The sequence below is a fragment of the Stegastes partitus genome, unplaced genomic scaffold, assembly GCF_000690725.1.
Source record: "Stegastes partitus isolate 25-593 unplaced genomic scaffold, Stegastes_partitus-1.0.2 Scaffold195, whole genome shotgun sequence".
Classification (NCBI taxonomy): domain Eukaryota; kingdom Metazoa; phylum Chordata; class Actinopteri; family Pomacentridae; genus Stegastes; species Stegastes partitus.
Genome location: NW_007577926.1, coordinates 69132 through 93170, shown reverse-complemented (window position 1 = coordinate 93170; position 24039 = coordinate 69132). Strand labels below are relative to the sequence as shown.

General features: G+C 40.2%; 1 protein-coding gene across 1 annotated transcript in view; it reads right to left on the bottom strand.

Annotated features, from left to right (window-relative positions):
* The window catches only part of shisa6 (shisa family member 6), a 91600-nt gene extending 68011 nt beyond the window's left edge, over nucleotides 1-23589 (bottom strand). The window contains exons 1-4 of the mRNA XM_008280455.1: nucleotides 23027-23589; nucleotides 17337-17494; nucleotides 5645-5740; nucleotides 5120-5188 (exon numbers count right to left, since the gene is read on the bottom strand). Of these exons, the coding sequence (XP_008278677.1) occupies nucleotides 5120-5188; nucleotides 5645-5740; nucleotides 17337-17494; nucleotides 23027-23589 (886 nt within the window). The remainder of the gene's footprint in view (nucleotides 1-5119; nucleotides 5189-5644; nucleotides 5741-17336; nucleotides 17495-23026) is intronic.
* Nucleotides 23590-24039: the final 450 nt, after the last annotated feature.

The following is a 24039-nucleotide window of genomic DNA, read 5'->3' as shown; positions in this document are numbered from 1 at the left end:
ACTCAACAAAATCTAACCTCAAAATACGATATTTTTCCAAATCACTTGGTCCTGCTTGACTGAACCCTAACTTAACTGAACCATGAAGCCGTTCAGCTGTGAACTAGAGTCCTGTGACAACAAATTCAGGGACTCTTTTGCAGAACTGGGCTGAGCTGCAGGCTGTGTAAGATGTAAGTCGTAAAATATCTAGAGTCATGTAAAGTTACCAACTCTTCCTGCATCGGTAACACATGTGGGAATTTGGAGAAGTTGTACATCTTCATTCCTGTCGCTTTTTTCCCAATTTTTTATTAAATGAACAGTATTTTATTTTATTTTTTTAAATCGACCTTTCTTTTTCTTTGATGAATGTCGTCGTAACTTTGTGGTACTGCACAAAAGACACTTCTGTCCACATGCAGAGAAAAATGACCCAACAGTAATTAAAAATGTGACATGAGCATGAAACACCTGTAAACTGCGAATGATAAAGAATTCTGGATGGAAATCTTTGGGAGAATTTTGTAGCCAATCCTGTTGTTGCACTACTGCAAACATATGCAGAAAAGAAACACATTTTAAACTTTATTTGGAAAAAATCCACCAAACTTCTAAAGCAGTTTTTAATCTGATTTGACTGATGATTGTGTACATACATCCTGGTGACCATTGAAATTGCATTTCTGACTTTCTCTCCATTCATTTAGATTTAGATCTTTGGCTTGTGTGAGTACTGCGCAAGATGTACAATAATACATTTCCCTGGAATTGAAAGTACTCAAGTAAAGTACCTCAACGCTGTGCCTAACTGCAGTAAAGCACAGTGGGTAAATGGACTTTTCTACCTCTTCACATAAAATCTGATGCCCTTCACATAAAACAGATGACCTGTGCAGAAATGTTCGCCGGGTGATGTCTGCTAATATAATGAGCTATGAGGTGTTTGTAGAGCAGATCTGGAGCGAGGGCAGGATGCAGTCAGCGGTGACATGCTGCACATCTGTCAGTCTGCTTCCTCCTGACAGGAGGCGTGCGAGAGGAGGGGGGTAGAGAGCCTGCCGACAGCCAGCTGTTAAACTAAGACATGAACGGCGGAGGCTGACAGGACCTCCGCTTTGAAGTGACAGCTACCGCCATCAGGCCGCTAAAGCGTGTCATCAATAGGTGCAGCGAGAGGGTGACAGGTACAGTCAGGGGAGGGTCGCAGCCTCAGACAACATCTAAAATATTACTCTTTGGTTGAGGGGATTCATTCAGTCCAACCAGTTCATGAAAGCTGACATTTCAAACCTGCTGTTCGGGTATTTGCTCCCAGGTGTTTTGTCAAAATATAGTGGCGTGTGTGCGCGTGCGTTGGCTTTCTTTTCAAATGGTAATTTGCTTCTTTTTAATTATTTTTCCAGAAATTAAAAGCAGAGGGGTTTTTCAGCGTTGGTTGGGCTCTACCTTCTTTAGAGTGTAACACGCTAATTGGCCTTCAAGGTTGAGTTTGTTAACCTGTTACCAACAATGAATGTCAGCGGATTCATTACCAGCAGGAAAGCAGAGCACTTTTAGCAAGATAATTGTTCACATCTCATAGGGCCACTTAACAAACACCGAATACATAAAATTAACAATGTTATGCATTTTTTAAGTGCGTCCTCTCCAACTTCTTTCTCAACTTTCCCACGAACAAAAAGGTGTTTAAAACTGATCTGGATCTTTCAATTTCAGCAGTTTCATCATCATTCAACCAAATGTCTTCTCAAATGCAAATTGTAGAAACACTTTTTAAAAAATATATATTTTAACAGATTTTAAAAGTAATTTAACAATTTCTTACAGACTTTAACTCATTAAATCACATAAAAGCATGTTGACCCTAAAAACAGGCCGAAATTGTAAATGATGTCCACATCCAAAATCTGTATAACACAAATTTTAATTGTTCTTTTACAGTGTTTGAACATAACATGACACTATTTTTACTGTACTTACATCAACAAGTGTCATTATTTCACAGTTATTTGCAATTTTAATAATGAAAATGTGTATATCAAGGATTGAAAAATGGTGAAATATTTTAACTGTTATTTTAGAGATTCAGTTTCTGTTTTGTAAAATTACAGAGACAATGTCGAGTAAATTTGCAGAGCAAAAGCATTAATTTACATGTTAGCCCTAAAAATAAGGTCCAAACTGTACAGAAAGTCCTCAAATAATCAGTATTTTTACAAATAGTAGATGTGTTCATTTACTCCGTAGACTAGAAATACAGTTTACTGTATTTAAATCAGCTAGAAATGTCACTATCTTCCAGATGTTTGCTACTATCTTTACAGTTTTTGAACGTTACATCACCCACATGTTTTTCTTGGCGTCCTTGCTGCCAGATTTTCACAGTTTTTCTGCATATTTTCTTTTCCATTATAGAGGATGCACTTGTTTGCTATACAGAGGAGGGGGTGTCGTGGAATATGTGCGGTGAAAGATGTAAATACAGAGGGGTTGCAGAGGCTACACAGACAGCTGCTCGTGTTTACTCCTGCAAGTTATGCGTCCTGTTAGAGACTGCCGATAAGTACATGGAGCACGATTTAGAAATGTACTCCCCTTTTCAGCAACACTGGAAATTTTCCTAAGCTTCCCTCTGCAAAGCTTCGACTCACAACATTTGCTGCTCTTTCATTGTTATCTGACTCACCGGATGTAGACTGTGAGTATCAGCCTGTCATATTTCATGTGGCATTCTCCTCCCCTTCTACTATCTGTGTGTTACAGTTTTCAAAATCCCTTTTTTTCCCCCTGCTGAAAACAACAACTTACAAACAGCCACAGTAAAGCTGAAAACGGTGAGTTCTGATGACGATTTGGAAGGCTTTTGGTGAAGGGTTGTAAAGATCCACATAGAATATATTTGCTGATTATTTACAGACTGCACCGTTGCTCCATTCCCCATTCTAAGAAACCAGAGCGTCTTTTTTTCCCTTCATAGCAGAATGATGACAGGTGCAGTCAGACCATTCTCCAGCACTGAAACACTGACACGCTGACACGTCTGGCTGTGAGAAACTGTTATCACTCAAACCCTAAAATAAAGCTGTCAGGTTCCAATCATCAGTTCGATAAAACACACCTCCTGCCACAACAATTTCCTCAGGAGAGACACCTTTTGGCACATCATTGTCTGGATATTTGTGCCACTTAAAGCAGCCACAAGAACTCGTGCGGAACAAACTGGAGATTTTGTCCTCTGATCCAAAACACACCCAAAGAAAATCTTAATTAATTTCACATTCAAAAGGGGGCCCGAGGGAAGTAACAACCAATAAAACATTGTGTGGCTTTTTCTATTTAATTGCAAGTGGATGGCTTGTTTTTATAGTTCAACAAGGCCCGCAGTGTAATTAGATTATCCCAGTTAGATCATTATGTCAATAACTTAAGTTGATCTACCTAATTGTTCTAAGTCACGATCGGCAGAGTTTAAACCACATAACGTGTAAAAAGTGAGATATTGAAAAACAGATATCCACTCATCTTATGTCAGCTCTACAAATAAAACAAGGGATTTAATAGGATTCAGATTCAATAAGCACATTTTAAACTAAAACTCCAATAATGAAAACCTGAACATGAGCAGCAAAGTCGCACATGGAAAGTCATAATTCTTCAAGCAATAAAAGAGACTTTTACAGAAATGACATGTACAAACGGCAGAGAAAAATCTTCCTAGTCAGCGACAGACAGACAGTTTTTATAGGGGTGGCCACGCTGAGACCCGTACTCACATTGGGGTGACACAGAAACTCTTTTCTCATATATATAGATATAATTTTTTTTTTTTTTTGTGTGTGGCAAATTGCTGCATCCCAAATAGTCTAATTGTTCTGGTGGGCCAGACTGGACCACATATGTGCTTTGATTAAGTCCACAGCAAACTCTTAATCATACACACTTTAACTCTTTAAAATATTAAAATGCAGATGCATTTTGTACTGTCTGTACCTTTTTTTGACAACAAAAACACTGAATTGCTAAAAAAAAACGAAGTGGTTGGTTAGAACTACTTGGTTCTATGAGTTTAAATGTGATGTTGCTCCACTGTTCAATAACAATAGTCTGACTCACCGGATGTAGACGTTGGGTATAAACCTGCCATTTCTTGTATGCATCTCACACAGCTTTCCCCAACCCTTCTGTGTGTTACCATTTTCAAAATCCCCTTCGCTCTGAGAAACAACAACCTCCAAGCAGCAACTTACATGCTGAAAATGACCAGATGTGGATCGTGCATTGCAGTATGCCTGCTTGGTTCATTTGGTAAATTAGTCATTTTGATAACAGTGCTCGTCTCTCTGCATCCAAATGTTCCATCTAAACAGTTCCACCTTCACTATTTTGCAAGGGCACCATCGCTATGTGCTGGACGGAGGACCACCCAAGACGATGTGGTTTAAACAAATGCAAACAAGCAGACAGTTACAATGAGGTACAGTCAGACCATTCTCCAGTACGGACACAGCTCTGTAGAGGTAGGTCTAGATATGTCTAATTAATATAGGAACAATGGCTGTACAACAGTGGTTATGCAAAGGAAAAATTTAAATAAATAAATAAATAAATAAATCTGCCAGAAAACTAGTAGTTACTGGATTTAATTCCAGTTCTACAAACACATGCGTTGCCCTTTAATGGGCTTCACTAGTTTTAAGTTTGCCTTGGCCAAAGCTTTGCGCCGTCCCTGCCCCAAATATATAAACAGACAAAATGTTTTAAGTTGAGTGACTTTCACTTACCTTGCAGACATCTAAGAAGTGTTTATCTGCCGCCTAATGTCACACTTTTAATCATGACAGCAGCCCTATCTGATCATCTCCTCTGTCCATAGAAGTCATAAGAATAAAACAGACTAATGCATTCATTCAAACCTGCTGTCAAACAAGCGGCAGTGGAAATATTTTGGCTCACAGAGCCACCTACTGAAAAATAAATAAAGTATTACGACTCTGGCACTCCACACTCAGTGACTGTGCTGTGATTATCGGCCAAGGGCACTCGTCTGATCCGTCTGTGTGTGAAGTGTGAGCGACTTTTCTTATCAGGTGCGAGCAGAAAGCAGGTTGTGAGGCTGGAAAACATTTGGAGAACATACCGTAGGATATGGGGATGTCCAGATCGCCCTGCCAGGACATCTGCCCCGATTCGTCTATGGACTGCTGCGCTGTAAAAACACAACAACGGGCCTCTTGTTTATGGATCATTCTTAATCCAACACTGCTTCTGATTTATGAAGAACTTAGGAAAGACAATAGCGGGGAAGTCTACTGCTGCGCCGTGCTGCATTCACACTGGCTGCCTACAAAGTGTGTAAGTGTTACTTTGTCATTGGAAGTGTGGGTTTAATCATAGATAAGAAATGTGTGTGCGTGTGTGAGGACTGTGCAAGATGTCACTTGAAGCCATTATGAATCGTAATGCCCAACTTCCACTGCGCTGAAACAAAAGTCACATTCTTTGACTTTTTTTTTTTTAATTCTTTATTTTTTTTACTGCACAGTCATTTGGCAGAAAGAGGAGGACAGCATGACACAGTAGCTTAGTTTGCGAGATGATTATTAGTCTGAACTTGGTTTGCACTGCACTGTGAAGTGAAAAACACATAATGAGGATGGACTACCTTTCAAGTGGCCACGTCCGAGTGTAACGAACCCAGAGGAGATGAAGTTGTGCATGTCCTGGCCTCCGCTGCGCAGTGTGTCTTTTCCGTAATGCCCTGGTGAGACAAAAATTGGGGAAAATCAATATTCCTGCAAAATATTTGAGGGTGTAAGAAGCTTGGTGTTCTATTTGCCTAAAGGCAAGGTGCAGGGTTGGTGAAAAAGACTACTGGTTAAGCTGATTGATTGAACCAAGGACTCCCTCCATAGCAATCAGCCAGCAGGCTAGTCAGGCTAAATTCAAGACTTGTTAACCCAATTTCAATTTAAAAATGGGACGGTGTTTTCATCTGAAGGGCAGAAACTGAGGCTTTCAGAAACAATATTGCAGACACCCATGTTTGCTTCCTGACTGGGTCTTTTCAATCACTACATGTCCTTCACTGGTTGGTCACATTCATACCACATGACATCGACTTCCAAGCTATGTTTTGACCACCTTACACAGCAATGGGTCCACCTCATCGTTGGTCCAAGCAAAGAAATCTCTGGTCGTATCACAAGTTGATGTTCCTCTTCTTCCATAGTATTTTCCGAAACTAAGCAACCAACCCCCTGCTTCATGTTCAGCATCCCTCGTGTATGTGATTGATCGTGGTATGCTAAAACACTCATGGATGAAGCCTTAAAGACTGCAGATATTTCAGCTGTGAAGGTGTCATTTCAGGAACCCCTGGTTCCAGAAGTTCCATTAGTTTTCCCTGTAGACAGTATTATGTAAATTACAGTTTGAACATTTCTACCACTTAGCCCACTATGAAATCCCACTGGTGAAATCCCGAAAGCAAAAAATGAACAACAAAATATTTGGCTCTTCTGATTAAAAGTCAGTACAGGCCTGTGCATATATTACTTATCACAATTACAATTCTCAAAATGTTTAACTACAATTTGCAGCTTGAATCAATTTACTTTTCAGAATTTGGCACTGTAGTGTTCTTTTCACACATCCAACAGTGAAACCATCTGAATGGCAACAGCCGCTGAGGCTCATTGGCATGATGTGTCAGTGCAGATTCTCAGTCATCCAGGTCATGGTAATCCTAAGTGCTTAAATTGAGGGCAACTGGATTTCTTTTTCGTTCTTGTAGATGTGCTACCTTCCTCGCTTTAAACTGACTGATGTGGATTCCCAGGTATTTATTTAAGGCCATCTGTGGGTCATTAACTCAGCTCACATGAATCAAGGCTCCTCAGGACAAGACTCAGCAGTCTGCCAGCTTCTCAAAGATAAGGGACACTCCTCTGAGGACAGCAATGTCCACATTCTGGACAGAGAACATGGATGGTTTGAGAGAGGAGTGAAGGAAGACATCTTTGTTAAACTGGAAAAGTCATCATTAAATAGAAGAGGTGCCCTGCGGCAGTTTCACCACCACTCACACCTTGAGTCAGTCTCAGGCCATTAATGAGCCTTGATTCATGTGATTCAGTTTCGCGCCATCGACTAGCTCCAGGTGAGTAATGACCTGCAGGTGGCCTTAAATAAATACCTGGGACTCCTCACCAGTCAGTTACAACCGAAGAAGCATATTAGATAACGGTACAATGGCTACAAGAACCAAGAAGAAGTCCAGTTTCTCTCTAGTGAAACACCAAGGACCGTGGACACTCTAGTAATTAGACAACCCTGTCTCCACAAAATGACATTCTAAACTGTAGTAATAATTATGTTTAATGGGGAACATAATAAATGTAATTTGTCATTTGTGATGTTGTAGGAAAGGGGACCAGTTTGAAAAATCTGCATCTGAAGCTTGGAGAGAAAGATGGCGGAATAAACCAGAGACCGCTTTGTGATTAGGTTTAGGGAAATATCAATGATTTGCTGGACACTTTTACATGTTAAAAGTTCGGCACCAAAATTATTATTGTGGTTTGGGTTAAACCATGGCGCTACATGTTTGAAGCTTCTCCTCCATTTTTTAGGTTATGAGGGTGGCAAGTCCTGCCCCACCTAATATATGATTGGTATGCAAAGCTGCTGTAAAGCAATTCAATAAATGGCAAAGATTTGTTGACTACAAGTGTATTCGTGGTGCGTTAAAAGTAATACAGCAGGAAAAAGCCTCAAAATGTGATTGAGAATGCAGTTTAGTTGTTTAGGAACATCATTGGAGACCAGGCTGTCAAAAATTGTGGACAAAAGAGAGATAAAGTCTGTAAAGGCTGTCCAGAATTGAAGGTACGTTGGACATGAACCAGAGTCCGATGGTTCTCTAACACTGAAGGATATTGTGTAAAGGTACATTTTAAATGGTGGTGCAGAATGGGGATAAAATTCCCACTCCCAAGCTGTATAAGCCATGACAGTTGGAATAAGCTGTACAGTCCTTCACAGGTCAGCATTGTCAAGACGGTTTGTTGTTGGCCAAAGGTGCAAAATTCACCAAAATTTAATTTTACATGGATACACCTCAGTCTAATCTACTGATTGAAGCTATTCTGGTGAAAAGAATTAATTTCACTGAAAATGTTGAATTGCTTTTGTGGCTGGGTCTTTAAACTAAGTCGTATCTGTGTTCCGTTCGCAGCCCCTTCTGCCATTTTATAAAAGAGCAGACACGGACCAGAAGAATACTAAACAGGGCTAAAATGGCATAACTGACAAAACTGACTCTCAGGTGGGATCATTAACTCATCAATATGTGTTGCTCAAGGATGCCAGGGATGCAATCAACAGATTTCAGGGCCTTCATATCGCCCATTTGTCAATACTCCTCCTCTTTCTCCACAGTAACTGAAATCTTAAATTTAATTGGACAGTAAAATTGCAACGCGTTTGGCTCCTTGGAGGGAAGATAATTGGGGTTTGATACAGTTATTTTAAAGAAAATTTTGCTCCTGTTTAAGTATTTGGAGGCTTGTGTGTGAGAATGCAATGCGGTAAACCTCAGGTAGACACCCTCTTGGATTTCCCCAGTGTTAAAAGATCCGTAATGCAGTTTGCACCACATCACTGTTAACTCTGCTCTGAACCACTGATGTAATTGAGAGTGCAGTACGAACACAAAGGAGCAAGACGAGGTGCCTGCTAGCTCCGTGACAGTATTCAATTGTCCTGTCAATCACACACAAGTCTTAAAAGGAAATTAAAGAATGTAGCATCAACCAAGTGAGAAAAAGGAACAAAAAAAAAAATCCCACATCTGGAGAGCTGGTTTATCAAACCACTTCTCCTTCTTCTTTTAGCCACTTTCTCTCGCTCTCTGTTAGTCTGTTTCTACATTAACTGGCCAACAGTTAAATGCCTCCATCTCCAAGGAACCACTTCAAAGTCAATAACATCACTCAGACCTTCGGGCCTGGGGAAGCCGAGATCGAACAGCATTTCAAATTATCATAATGAGAAGAAACACCTGGGACCATTAGGCCTGGTCTTCATCACACCGAAGGTTGGCACTGAAGCCTCAGCAACACAGCTCATTTGTTTCTCTTTATCAAACCCAGAGGATGACTAAAAACTGATTACTGACGCACTCTGACCATCAATGTTAATTTGGGACTTTCGACAAAGAAATCAGTAAATATTCAAAGAAGCGAATAAACATACAGTGTTCACCTGCACGTAGTGATACTAACAATGCAGTGCTGCGTCTGCGTAGATGATACAGCACATCTATGTTTTGTCTCCCAGGGAGAAGTGCTGAGGATTCATAACCGTCGTATGCTCCAAGGACAACACCATGGAGCTGAAATCATGCAGCTGGAGATGCTGACGGGGATATAAATTGCTCCCATGTGGCAACATGAACCTTCAGCCCCTTATCATTTCTGAAAATGTTCCTACCTTATCTACAGTGCTTAATGAAAAAAAAAACATATAACCTTAACAGAAGTGGGATTGGCAAAGTACTGCTTGAATTGGCCTTCAGGGAAAAATAAACAGTCATCAAATTAGCAACTCTAGTGTTTCCACATTCCCGTCACGCAGGCTCGCAGTTAATGCCAAAAGGGTCATGTATTAAACATGAAAGGCTTTCTTAAATGACTGTTGCTGTTTGCATTACAGTCATCCTTCAGGAAAATGGAACTGTTAGCTTTGAAAACTGTGGTTCAACCAAACAATCTTAAGTCAGTGGTTAATAACGAAAAATTTTCTTTCACTTACATTTGCATCTTTATTAGTAAGGACAGAAAAGGCAGCTTTATTTGTGTAGCACATTTCATACACTGGGGCAGTTCAAAGTGCTTTACAACATCATAAAAATGTAGTTAAGGACACAGAGTTAAGATTTTAAATAGACCAAATGGTTTACAATTTTAATTCCCAATTGAAAATAGCAAAAGTGGAGGCATGAGATACATATCACCCACTTTAGGTCAGTATTTAGTAAATATACCTTTGGATGCTACTACAGCATTGAGCCTGTGTGGATACATCCCAGTTGATCTTGCATATCTGGACAATGCAATTTTACACCATTCTTATTTGCAAAACTGCTCAAGCTGCATCAGGATAAACTTCCCCCAAGTCACAGTTCTATTGCAAATGACATCAGATTTTGCTCCAGTATTTTCCTATATTTGGCTACATTCATTTCATCCTCTACCTTTACAAGCCTTCCAGGGCCTCCAATTGTCGTCACATCATGATGCTGTCTCCACCGTGCTTTGTGGTGTGTGTTTGTGATGATGTGTGGTGTTTGTTGTCTGCTCAACAGCATCCAGCCTTATTGCCAAAAAGCTCAGTTTTAGTCTCTTCTCACCAAAAAAAACCTTCTCCTGGTTGTAGAAATCTGTTTTCACTTTGATGTGAAAGAGTCTTTCTGGTAAACTTTTGCCAAATTACAGTAACTGTGATTCAGTAATGAAAAACAATAACATGGGAAAACTTCCAAAGAAGGTGAATACTTTTAAAGGCACTATATGTCAAAAATATGTCTGAGATGTACTGAGGTGCTGAGTCACTCAGTGATTTATGCACAAGTACGATTTCGGAATCAGTTCTCTGAAAGACAGGTAGCCAGTGTAAGGATTTTAGAACTGGAGTAATGTCGTCCTATTTACATGTTTTAATCAGAACCAAAGCAGCAGTGTTCTGAATATGATGAAATTGACAAAAAATCCATTTTGAAAGTCCTATGAAAAGACCATTGCAGTAATTTAATCTCCTGGACAAAAGGCCAGCTTTTCAAGGTCTTGCCTTGACGTTGTTCCTCTGTGTGACGCAAGCAATGCTTTTTTAAATGGTTGAAAGCCAACAAAGTTATTGATTTGATGTGGTCATTGAAATTCAAATCTGAGTCCAGGATGACACCAAGACTTCCTGCTTGACTTTTAGTTATAAAAGAGAAGGATTCAAGGTGAGAACTGACTGCCTTACCTCTAAGCTCTTTAAGTTGGAGAACATTTAGCTGCATCTGGTTATTGATTTGCTTAATATAGTGACTTGTAGATTTAACAGATCCATACTTACCTGGTGAAAGCAATACGTATATTTGTGTGTCATTTGCATTATTATGGCAGAATTCTTGCAATAATATTTTGTCTGATTTGGCCTAATGGAAGCACATACAGATTGAACAGTAGAGGTCCCAAAATGGACCCTTGAGGAACCCCACATGTCATGTTACCAATCAAAACAAAGTACCCCCTGTCAAGAAGATATGATTAAACCACTGAAGGACAGTTGAAGAGAGTCCTACCCAGTTTTCTAAACTTTATAACAGAAGATTGAAATCAGTTGATAAAATGGTTATATACATAACAAATGCAAACGCCTATCAATATCATTTTGTGTACTTCTTGCTCCCGTAAAGGAAAGTTCTAAAGGAATACTTCAGCATTCTGGAAAATATATTTATGGAATTATTTGTGATGTGAAATGATCAACATCTCTCTCATATAGCTAAGGTAAATATAAAGCCATATACTGTTAGCAGTCTGCTTTGCTTTGCATGAAGACCAGAAACAGGGGATACAACTAACCTGGTTCTGTCCAACAGAAGTCACATCCACTCACTAACAACACTTGCAGTGTGTTCAGAGAGACAGTGAAGCCAGTTTTAATTCACCTCTGTCAAGCAAACTTTCTGCAAGACCAGTTTTTGTTGCCCAAAACTGCCAATTTACCAGGTGTTCGTGTCCCCTTTCAATATGGCAATACGCTAAGCTAGCTCCATGAAGACGTGGTTAAATGTGGAGGAACTTGACTTGTCTGCTCAGAGCTCTGACCTCAACTCCATCCAACAGCTTTGGAACTCGGCCTTATTACCCGCCATCAGTGTTAGACCACATTGAATGGGAGCACAACCCAGTTGCCAGGTTCCAACATCTGGTGCAAAGTTTTCCCAGATGAGTGGAAGCTGTTACAGCAGCTCATTAACTTCTGTGATATTCACAAAGTGTTACTTTATATGAGTGTCCACATACTTTTAGCTGTATAGTACAAATTCTCAGTGTCACCTGAAATGATGGAGGAAATTAACAGAGTGTAAACGGTAATAGCAGCTTTTAGCTGAATAAATACAGATACAAACAGCCTCTAATTGTTACTCTACAGGCACACTGAGACATCCACACTCATTTTCATCAGCAACGTGACATCAGCCTTTGAAAAACTTCATCTCAGAGCTGCTCTCATCTGAACTAAAATGAACCCAGTTGCTGTGAGTGTCCTACAGAGATGATTTCATTCCGTGTCTGCAAAGTGTGGAAGACATTTGTCGCCTATTTTCACAGCAACATAGAAACTTTAGAGGACGAAATGAAAGAGCAGAACAGGACTCCAGGAAATTGCAATGATAATGCCCACTGTGGGACAGTTCTGGAGGAGTACTATCCTCACCAGAAGACACACTCCATCAGCACCACATCTAGATATAATGCCTCTTCTGGAACAGCAGGTGCAATTTGTTCATATTGTACAATATACTGCTGATACTTGGAAATCAACCACTGCTGCACATCCTCAGCCTCTTTTTTAATGTGCTTTTCCCTTTTACTGTCCTTTTTCGGTAAAATGCCCTAAAACTGGCCAAAGCAGAATTATTTTGGGAAGAATTTTTGTCACTTTTTCAGACAAGTAGGAAAAGGACTGAAAAGAGGGAATGAGCTACATACTATAAGACACCACTGACTGAATATGGCTTCTGACAGTAACTTTTTTACTCGTTTCTGCTTCCAAACCAGTCACTAAAATGTATTCAAATCCATCTTTATTCTCTCTGCTCATTAACGCTGATCTGTTGCTGTGACCCTGAGGAGGGATTCAGACCAAAGAATCACTGCAGCAGCTGACTGCCTTCATAAGGGCCAACTTATAAAGAGGAAGAATGTTTTCATCCCTTTCTTTTCAGCTTATCCTTGGCTGCAGTGGTAAACATCACGGGGTCAAGAAAACTATAAAGAAAGACAAACACTGCTGGTAGAGAGGTGAACTGCTGCACCTTTCACCGTGGGACAGAAACATAAAATATTGATTGGAAACATATAAATCTTTATTTACTGAGGACCTCAAGGGCAAAATAAACACTGAAAGCTCAGAACCTTAAATTAACCTGATCTCTTGAGGTACCAAAGGTTATGCTGAGATTTCTCTAAGTGCTAAGCAGCCAGCTATTTATTATATACGTATAGTGGGAAAGTACACTCAAATGCTAAACACTTTAATGGCTGTTTTTATCTGTTCTGCTTTTATCATACATTTTACCCCATTTATAAAATTAGACATAATCTCCTTATTCTAACAGTCTATAATCACTGCCACGTATTAATACTTGCCTTAACCGACTACTCTTCTACCCCTAAAGCTACTGTGGGGTATTGTTGCCGCCTTAAAAAATTCTAGTTGTAATGAGAACCAGATTGTCACTTGCTCTTTCAGGATACTTTTATGCATAAACTGGCATCTTGTAATACTGCAAAATATGTTAAAAGAACCTAAAAAAGAATCGTTACAATACACTGCTGTATGAAATAAATCCTTAAAGCTCCAAATGCCATATAACTTTCGGAACAATTAAACCCATCCGGGGGTTCAAAAAGATAAGATTTTAAAAACCAAAACAAAAAAACACTATTTATCAGAGCCAAAAATTGTAAGAGTTGTTGGAGTTCCACCGTTCTCAACAGTGTTTGTACTGCTCATCTGTGACGTGTCATTCCATCTAAAGCGTAACCAAATTTGAGCTAAAAATTGGGATATTTCAATAAAATCTGTTTATTATACATCCCGTTTAAAATTTACCCTTAAACACATTTGCTCTATCAAGATTTTGCTAAAAATAAAAAATCTGTACATTTTTGGCATAACCATGAAGCCAACAATGACTCAGCTGAAACAAAAATACTCACACAGCGTAACTTCAAGGACTTTTTTGCTGAACTGCAGGCTGTGTTTTAACCATGCAGGTAAAACTTTGGAAATAAATTAAAAATGTAAGGTAAATATTTGTAACGTGTAACCAATTGTTTTTCTGCCATAGGCAACACATCTGGACAAATTCTGTACATATTGATTTTTATTTATTTATTTATTTATTTATTTATTTATAATTTTGTTGCTTTTCGTATTATTTATGTCATAACTGATATACATAGGAATTGCTGCACAGAGGAGTTTTTGCAGGATTTCTACTTCTAGTCATGGTTGTGCTGTTTCCATGGAGGTGCAGGACTTTATATTGCAGTGAAAAATGAGGCCACAGTGAGTAAAAATGTGGCAAAAAAAAACACCCATAAACTGTTTGGGGTTCAAAGGGTCAAAGAAGTAAAACATGGTCAAATCTATTCATTCCTGTTGTAGAAATCTGAACATAATCTTCACAGAAACACACCACTGACACACAAACAACTAATCACACACACGTCCTTATATATACTTTCCTGCATTGTAATTATATTCGTATGTTTCAGTGCAGTGCCAGAAATATTTAGCAGCACAGAAAACACCAAACAGCTTTGGCCCTCTTTTCACTGAAGAAACAGTACTTTCTATTTTCTTTTTTAAACTCCCATTTCTGTTTTAAAAATGTGTCATATCTGAGTCACGGCTTCCCTGAGGTGCATCCATCCCTGCTCGGACACCCTCCCCCCCCCCATCTCTCCATTCAAAAGCACTCACCCCTGTAATATGACAGCTTGCTACTGGTCACACAGAAAGCAATAGCGGGCTATTAAGACACAGATTTTATAATTCCCTGACATCTTTTCTGTGGGCGACAGAATAACAACATGTGGCTTTGTGAATCACACAGAGGAATATTCCTTACTCCGTGTTTGCACAGACAAACGGAGCCACTGTAGCTCACTGTACAATGTGCACAGCAACTGTTTTATCTCTCTATGTAGCATTTACACAAAATACAAAACTCATGCAAAATTGAGAATAAGAAACCCCTCCCTGCTTGTTTCTCTTTCAGTCTGAAAATACTGCTGCTGATTCCAGACCTGCAACAGTTCATAAAGATGAGCAGCACAGGACATGCAGACACATGCCAGCTCAACGAAATCCATTTACTGCACAGAAAGTCTCTGTAACGTTGTTTCCCTGCTGCAGAAGTCGTCATTTTGAACATCACTTCTTGGTAAATTGGGCTCGAAGGTGTAATGCAGACGGGTGAACTTTAAAACCTTTTTTGTTTAGATTTTGTTTCTGTGCAATCACTGCTTTGGTGTTCCTGCACTGCTTTGCCAAGAGATCAATTTGTTGTTTTTTTTTGGCCAGGATGGTGACATAATCTTTCATGTCTTGACACCCTAATTCCTCCCACGAGTAGGCATCATATATATTGGCAAAATAGCCTTTCTGAAAGTAATTTAGACTGTGTAACTCAGTCCCCCTCTGGGCAACAAGACACAGCCTTAACAACAAGTAATAACGCAGGAGTTGGCCTACAAGCCTCCGATCGATTAAGTTCATAATCGGCTTTAGTCATGCATGCAGGATTATCGAAGAAATTTGCAATGAACAAAACTTATTACCTCATAGTGAATGTGTAGGGCTTGAGCCTTGTGAAATGTGGGACCCTGAGGCAGCTGTCCATTTTGTTGGGTTGATAATTCATTCTTTTCTGTGTTACACCCTGATCTTCAGTTGCTACAGACTCAACAACATGTTCTTTTGCTTGTTTTAAACTAACTTCCAGAATTCAAACATTTTGTTAAACGTTTTGTACTTCTATAAATAGTGCATATTATGTCCTGTATCATTACTATGTCAACGTGGGATTGCACAGGACAAATGTACACATACGTGATCATTTACTTTAACCCTCTGAACCTAAAACCCAACTCACGAGTTTGAAAGGCATGAAATCTTTTTTTTTTTTTTTTTTAAATCACAGAAGTTCACTATTAAATAAAGCTAGTATCTTTAAAAACAGAAAGTTTAGATTTTCATCCTTTAACTGGTCTAGTCACTGGTGACATGCTGTTCCATTCGAATCTAAGCTTCAAATCGTTCTTAGCCTTTGAAATCTCTTGATTCTATCTGCATCGGTTAGAAATTTGCTCAAATTTTTTCACTGGTATGTAGAGTCACTATTTGTTTTCAGCAACTATGGGCTGTTGTACATGTTTATTACAATTTTTCTCAAATTTTGAAAAGTGAAAATCCAAAAAATTCAGCCTTCATTTTGTCTTTTTTATTATTCATGGCTATATAACATTCTTAAACTGCACAAAATACATTTCTGAGTTCTCTGTACTTCTGTGCTGTTTCCACAGAGTTGCATTACAGTGAGCAGAAATGTGACACAAAGAAACTGCTCGGAGTTCAGAGAGTTAAAGATACACTGATTTGGCTTTAACTTCAAATAGTGCCAACAAAATCTAAAAAGTTCCTGCAAGGTCTCTGCTGATGTTTGCAAAACTTGAAGTTCAAAACTGAATCTCAAAGCATAAAGTAGGAAAAGGGTGATAAGAAAATGAAGAATAGATTATGAAAGACTATCTAAATTGGTGTTCATGTAATGCATTTTCTGCTTGTTTATTTGGTAGATCACAAACGTAGAGGCAAAAGCTGCTTCTCCTAATGACTGGGCAGTTCCATTTCAATCATAAACACCAATAAATCAAAGTCATTCTGTTGCATAAAAGTGAGAAAAGCAACTCATATCCTGCAGTTCTGTATCAGCTTTCCTCTGACACATCTGCTCCATGTTGGGTGGCGGTGCTGATGGAGAGAACGGTGAAGGCAGGGTGACACCAGAGTAAAACATAACGTTTCTGAATCTGGGACACCATACTAGGGCACTTAGCAAACGAGCTGATCCCTGGAGCAGGGATCTGGAGACCGACCGGATAAAAGTAGGAGGAACAGCCGTGCACACCAGAATTATCTCTGGACAAAAAGCTTGTGTCGCCCGCAGAAGATAATAATTTGCATCTCAATTTTTGAGCCAATGCTGAGTAGGCTTATGGGACCACAGCACGAGGGAGAGGAGAACTCAGAGAGGGGCCTTGCATTTAATACCCTATACATTTCCTTATGTGTTTCCTCTTAAGAAAGATTGAGGGACCAGCATCTATTTCAGTGGATGTCAATCAAAGGCAGATTAAAGAGAGCAGAGGGGGTTTCTGCAACATCATAACATAAAGATGGATCGTGGAAATGCTGTGCAAGCTACACTTAAAGCCAGTTATTTCAAACATACTCACAGTCTGAGTTATTGATCTGTGTGAAAGCAGAGCGCTGGTGTCACCTACCATGGTTTGATGCCTTCGTGTGAACAGGGGTGTAATGATTCTTCGAGGTTCTGACCGGCGTCTCATCTTTGGGGGACCCATCAATCGCTGCAATGTTTTCATGTTCATACTGAGATATTGGAACTGGACCTTGTTGCCTCAGAATGTCTGCCAGGGCTCTGAAAAGAAATCACACAAAAGTTTTTTGGTTTTTTTTCTTTTAGATGGACTGACATAGCTCTCTTTTCCAATTACCAACGTTTTCTCTTTTTTTCTCATCAACATCCCCCCTAAAGGTCTACCTAATTTATTTAGCTACAGCTCCAATTTGAATCATGGAGGTTTAGAGCAAGACAGAGAGGAAATCCTAATTACACCCACTGTCACAGGGGAGTTAGGTTTTCAATAACGCGGTACACAAGGTACAGACAATTATGTGAGCTGGACTCAAGCTCAAGGCCCATTTATTAAGAGTTAAGTCGGAGTCAGAAGAAAAGTGATATTTCACCAAACGCTGTTTCCGACTCTTTGGTGGCACAGTGTTGCTGTATGAGATGGACTGCCGGCGCAGCGTTTTCTTAAAGGAAATGAAAGGGCAATTTAACTGTGTCAATGTCAACCTAAAGCAACCACACAGTCCACTTTTCCATAACTCTGTGACTTTGGGAGATATACAGTATATTAATAGCATTTCCCTTCCAGGGTGAGCACACTTTAGCTGTTTCTTTTTCGCAGACAGAGACGACCTGATTTTGCATTGTCCCAGTTGACTACCTCGTAGTGAGCAGAAGGAGCAGCTACAGTTTGTAGAAATAGGCCTAACTCTTAACATGCATCTTAATAAGGAAAGAAAACTAATGATCAAGGATGAAAATCCACAACAATGGTACTCACAGTCCTCACAGGTACTGAATTTTGTGTGGAAAGCACTTTCCTTAAGAAACATATCATGTGCTTTACAAAGACAAAGATAGTAAAAGTAAAAAAGTTTCCACAAGTAAAAACAAGAATAGAGATCATTATACACAAAGATAGTGGAAAAAAGTTAAAACTTTACATATAATTTAAGATTGGAGTGGAAAAATATAAGAAGTTTTAGTCACCATTCTTATTTAAAAGTCTTTAAGGTGCAATTTAAAAGAAAGTTCAAGATCTGTCTTTGTCACCAATCCAGCGAGGACCACTCAACCCATCATTAATTTTATTATATATTGTGGAGCAAGAATATTTCATGTTTGGATGTATGCATTTTACATTTAATATAGAGCCTAAAACAGTTTTGTTCTATCTAACTGAGAAACAGCATTTAGAATAAAAACAACAGTGGGCCAAGAATCTAGCCTTGGGGAACACCACAATTAAACTGTGTTACAGAGGAGCACAAGTTTGCTAAAACAACAGTGGTGTTTTACAGTTTTAAAGTAGTATCCTTAAAGGACAAGAATGACGACATTAGACATGTTTTCTTGTTGTCATAATCTCTTTTCAACAGACTCACATAAGTGTTTATGTCTACCTGCTTCTCCACAGAATCTAATCATTGAGTCACGCTGTTGCAAGTCTGGCTGAAATATGGTCGAGATTTTATTTGCTAGAGTTGCTTTTTTTTTTTTTTTGTTAAAGGTAAAGTGTGTCACAACGTACTGTTATAAATGAAGCACCGTTGTGCTATAGAGATGCACCGACCTACATATCATATTCTGCAGACAAGGGAACCACTTGCTGGGTGTATATTGACTTTCAGTGGAAAAGAAGTCAAAAAGTAAACTTAACCTGTGAAAATAAATTAATTAGTGTTCTGCATATTGGTCAGCCCCATTGGTAGCAAAGGACGGTATGTTCTTTGCAAGTAGCACTAAACAACGCAAGGCCACCTAAGCACGTACTACAGCACCAAATGAGGATGAATTCACCACTGAAAACTATTCCCAACAAATGATTTCTCCAGTTTGAAGAAAGCTATCTACTACTACTTTTTTAAGTTTATCACCCATCTTTAAAGACCTACATCATTTGGAACCAGTGGACTTGGGCCTGGGAGTCAAGATCACAAAGAAGCTGGGGACATTTCAAAGAATTGAGAGTTGGATTAAAACCCTGTTCATTTATTGTATTTATTGATAAAAGCAAAGTATAGAATATAACCAGCCATATCCTTTTCAGACCTGCCAGCATTTCTAGATATTGTTGTAGTACATTGAGATCAACTCAATCAATAGTGGAACTAAATTTAGGCTGTCATTTTTGGACAAATGATGCTGCTGAGATGACCTCAGAGATATATTTGGCATTTCTGCACTGCAATCAGAGAGCGAAGCTTTGTTCTCACCACCTAGCTGGCATAAATTGCATCTCAGTTTACTCTGAGGAAGGTGATCAATACAACCTGTTCAAATCACTGGCTTTAGCCCTCGCTCGCATTTCTTGTGTTTCGGTGAAGGTCACAGACCAAACAGCAAAGGTCTGCCAACAGCTCAGTATTCTGCTCACAATCCTTCCCCCCCCTCAACCGCTCAGTCACAGACGTAGGAGTCTAAATCACTTTAGAGAAGCACCGGAAATTAACAGAGACGCTCCCACTTTTCAGGAGCAGACCCTCGCCAAATATAAAGCTAATCCCATGTTCCACTACTTCTTCTTGGTCACGGCTGTCAGCGTGAATGTCTGCTGCCAGCCTCTGAGGTCTATTCCAGCAGACATCATTACGGCAGCTCTATGTGCCAAATGGTCGGTGAAAATAAACAAATCATAAAAAGAAGGGGAAAAACGCTACTGAGCGCCCAGCAAGCCATGCCTCCTCGTTTAATTGCCCTCGCTCTAAACTCTCATGGCCACTGCTCATATTGAAGTGGCGGCATTAAGCGGATCCACTTGAAAGTGCGCCCCGTGGCTGGGACACAAGAGCAGCAAGAAGACATAAACTTCACCATCTCTTCATTTCTCAAAGCAGAGATGGAAAACTTGCTGCATCATGAGATCTGTTATGTTTTTTTGTGTCTCTTTCAAACTAAATAGTGTATTATTGAGATTAAAAGCCGACTGTGCCAACTTTTGAAACATCGTCGTAGCTTGAATTCAATCTATAAGTGATCCACTGAGAGAGCTCCTTTGTGTTGTTTCCGGTGCTTGAATTTAAGCATTTTCTGTCAAGAACTAGTCACCGCGTTTCTCCGAGGAAGCAAGCTGACTAATTTCTCCTGACATTTCCGAAGCAGCAGGCGCCAAACTTTCATGACCGAGGCATCACAATGCTCAATTATCTTCATATCATTAAGTCGACTCCTGGGCTCCGACTGAGGAGCAAGACGTCCTCCTCTGCTGTCCAAAACGGGCTCTGGATAATAGGAGGTGACTCGAGTGGCTCTTGAATAAGAGCGACGGTTAAGTGACTTCACCAGTGGGTGGAAAACATGCAATTTTAGTCAGACCTAACCCCTATTAAATACCCATTTATCCTTTTATACATTTCAGTGGCTGCTTCAGTGGAGATGGAGTACACGTCAGAGACACAACGCACAAAGGTGGATTTTATATAAATATTGTAGTCTGTCAAACTGAAAACACAACAGGTTTTGAGTGTTCACTTCACTTCTCATGAAAGGACACTCATCTGATAAAAAACAACCTAAAGGTGAAAGCAAAGATTCAAACCAAAGCAGGAAATTCTTCCCAACAACAGACAAATATGAGAAGTGAACTCACAAGCTATAAAAAGCAAAATCAAGTTGCCTCCAGGGTTTTGATGCAATACGCTGACCTTAAAACTTGCAGTAACACATTTTGGCCTCTTGGTGGAAGCAAAAACAACACAAGATGCAATGATCTTGACTTTTTACGAAACTGTTGCCTATTTAAACCTCCAGCATGGAGGTTAGTTCTTGTTTGGTCTCTAAAAAACAGAAATATCTGTTTTTTCAGCTGCTAAATGATCTCCGGCCCACTTCCTGCGGTTTGGTGCTGAGCAGGTTGTGGATTTCTAAAAAAAAGGTTAAGAAAATGCTACATTTGATGGACTGAAAACCACAAAAACCTGCAGAAAGATGTCAAAACGCTCTGCAGGAATTGGTGAAACTGTAGATTTGGATCATATTACACTTGGTTAACACTGGAAGCCCCTATAGTTTGTCACAACATTCATTAATTTGTCATATTTGCATATAGAAATGCAACTTATCAAATTTCACATGACAAATTCCTCAAGCCCAAGATGATGGCTTTGGATTGTCCAGAACTCAAGTGTGCAATATTTGGTTCTGAAATCCTCACTTTGAGAAACTGGATCGATCTAATGTTTTGTGTTTTTAGTGGAAAAATGACAATGGTGGATCAATTTTCTGTTGATCGATGAATCATCTAATCATTTTAACTGTAGCTGCAGACCTTAAGCCAAACATAGTTTTTGGAGTTCTTTGAGGAGCAACATGAGATATTTCTGTAGTCTTCTCAATGGTTTGAAGTGGGCGGGGCTCATTTGCTAAATAGTGATTTCATCTACTTTTGTGCACCAATCACAATCTAGCGACATCTGATTCTGAATCTTTTGGCATCTCAGAGGCTGTCTGCAGGCGGCTGTCAATGAATTCTGCACAAACCACAACCCGGACGATCTTAAAGAAGCCGTTACTCTGTCATTTATTACAACTTTAACACTCAGTCTGGCTAAGGAAGGGGAACTTTAAAGCCTGATTGTAATGAATATTTAATGTTATTAAGAAAATGCGAGATTTCAGACCAAGTATTAAGAAAGCCAATCACCATTTGCAGCGTAGAACATATTGTACAGTTTATCAAGAGGCCAGCAGTCTTTCAGATGCCAAATTATGCCCATCATTTGGTCATCTGAGATATTTTTTTGGGCAACAAAGGAGGCACTGTGTAAATCAACTGAGACAGACTCAGCTCAGAATTGATGAGGCTGTCTGTCTGGGAGGTTTGATTCAGGACAAAAACAGCAGTCCTTTGTATAGAAATACAAATATAATTGGCAACATTCAGAAATATTGAAAAGAAAAAGAAGAAGAAGAAGAAAACATTCCCTTAGGTCTGTTCCCAACATTACCACACAGCAAATTTGTTCAGCTGGTGACTGAAATGGCCACAGGATGTATTTTTTTTTATGTTGCTTTAATGTTCATCGAGCAATTCAGTGGCCACTGCTGCTGCTGCTGCTGCTGCTGCTGCTGCCTGGAGGATTTTAAAAATATGGTCGCTGGAGAGGAGACCACTCCCATCAGGATAAATGTGATCACTCATAATGGTTTTCAGTGGCATTTGCTTTATTCTCCCTCGAGGTTCAGCGGACATAAAATACCAGCCGCTCCCCCCTCTGAGGGCTGACACAGAATGGGATGTGGACCATGGAAAGGCAGCTATACTGACGATATTGGAGAGGGAAGCTCACAGTTATGTCAGGAGCTGGACTGAACCCATGATAGTGAGGCATCAGTTGGTGAGAGCAGCTGATATATTGGCTTCATAATGGTTTTAAGGAGAGAGAAAAAAAAAGTCTCATTGTGGGCTCAAGACTTTTCTCCACAGATCCATTCCAGGTAAACTACACATGAGTTTGACATATGTTCTATTACAGTGTGAGTATACAGCTTATACGATCCTAACTTGAGAGTGATATAACAGTCTAAATATGCAAAGCACAACTTATTGAATTCTACTTTTCAGAAGCCAGAATCAACAGTGACAACATAGAGCCTTACCTGTGTACATTCATTTCCTGAGGGGGCTTGGTGGCTTTATCATAGGCAACTTTAGCAGAAATCCCAATGGCAATGATGAGCGCAATGACCCCGCAGGTGATGTACACCGTGGTGTTGGTCTGGTCCAGCTCGGGGTCGTACGTGTCACCTGTTGGCGCCGGTGACGGGGGCTGGGTTTTGATCCAGTCCGGGGTGTTGTAGTTGGTGCAGCTCTTCTGCTCCAGCCGCTTGCCGCGGTCCGCGCAGCAGAAGCGCAGGAAGCAGCTGCCGCAGCAGAAGCGGTGGTCGGTGTTGTTGCAGGCGAACTCTTTGTCGTACTGCCCGCTCACGTCGTAGTAGCCCATGCAGGTGTCGTGCTGGACAATCGACGGAGCCTGGACCTGGGTGATCTTCCCCGGGACGGCCGCGGCCGCCGGGACCGCGGTGGTGCTGCCGTTGACCTCCCTCAACTTGGAGTTCCTCTTCGGCGGGATTTTGCTCTTTTTGTTGGCGGTGGCTGCGCACAGGACATTCAGCGGGTCTAAGTAAATCAAAAGAAGCAGAAGGTGCTGTATCCCCATCATTTGAGGACGCGCTGGTGTGTGTTGGCCTCCACTCTCTTCTGGTATTTCTTTTCCTCTGAATATCACTCTCCCACTTCTTACCGAGCGGAGCTTCTTGCGGGCTTCTTCACCTCAGCTACTCCTGTCTGTGCCAAGCTCTCACTCGCGGACTTTGACTGGCGGATTTTGCGCTCAGCAGACGCGCAATGCATCTTCAAACTTGTCTGATCCAACACGGAGTCCGTTTTCTTGAATAAAAGTTCGCTTCTTTGCGTAAAAGACGCGACGTCCTCCGGGGAAATCTGTCTTTTCTTTACCATTAGGTATTGATCTCAAGTGAGATTGAGGCTGTGGAGAAAAGAGGGGGTTTTACTGGTAAAAACGGGACTCACAGCATCCAGGAGAAACTTTATCAACAAGCAGAAATTAGAGCAAGACGAGCGGACACTTTCAGCACCATGGACAGCGCCC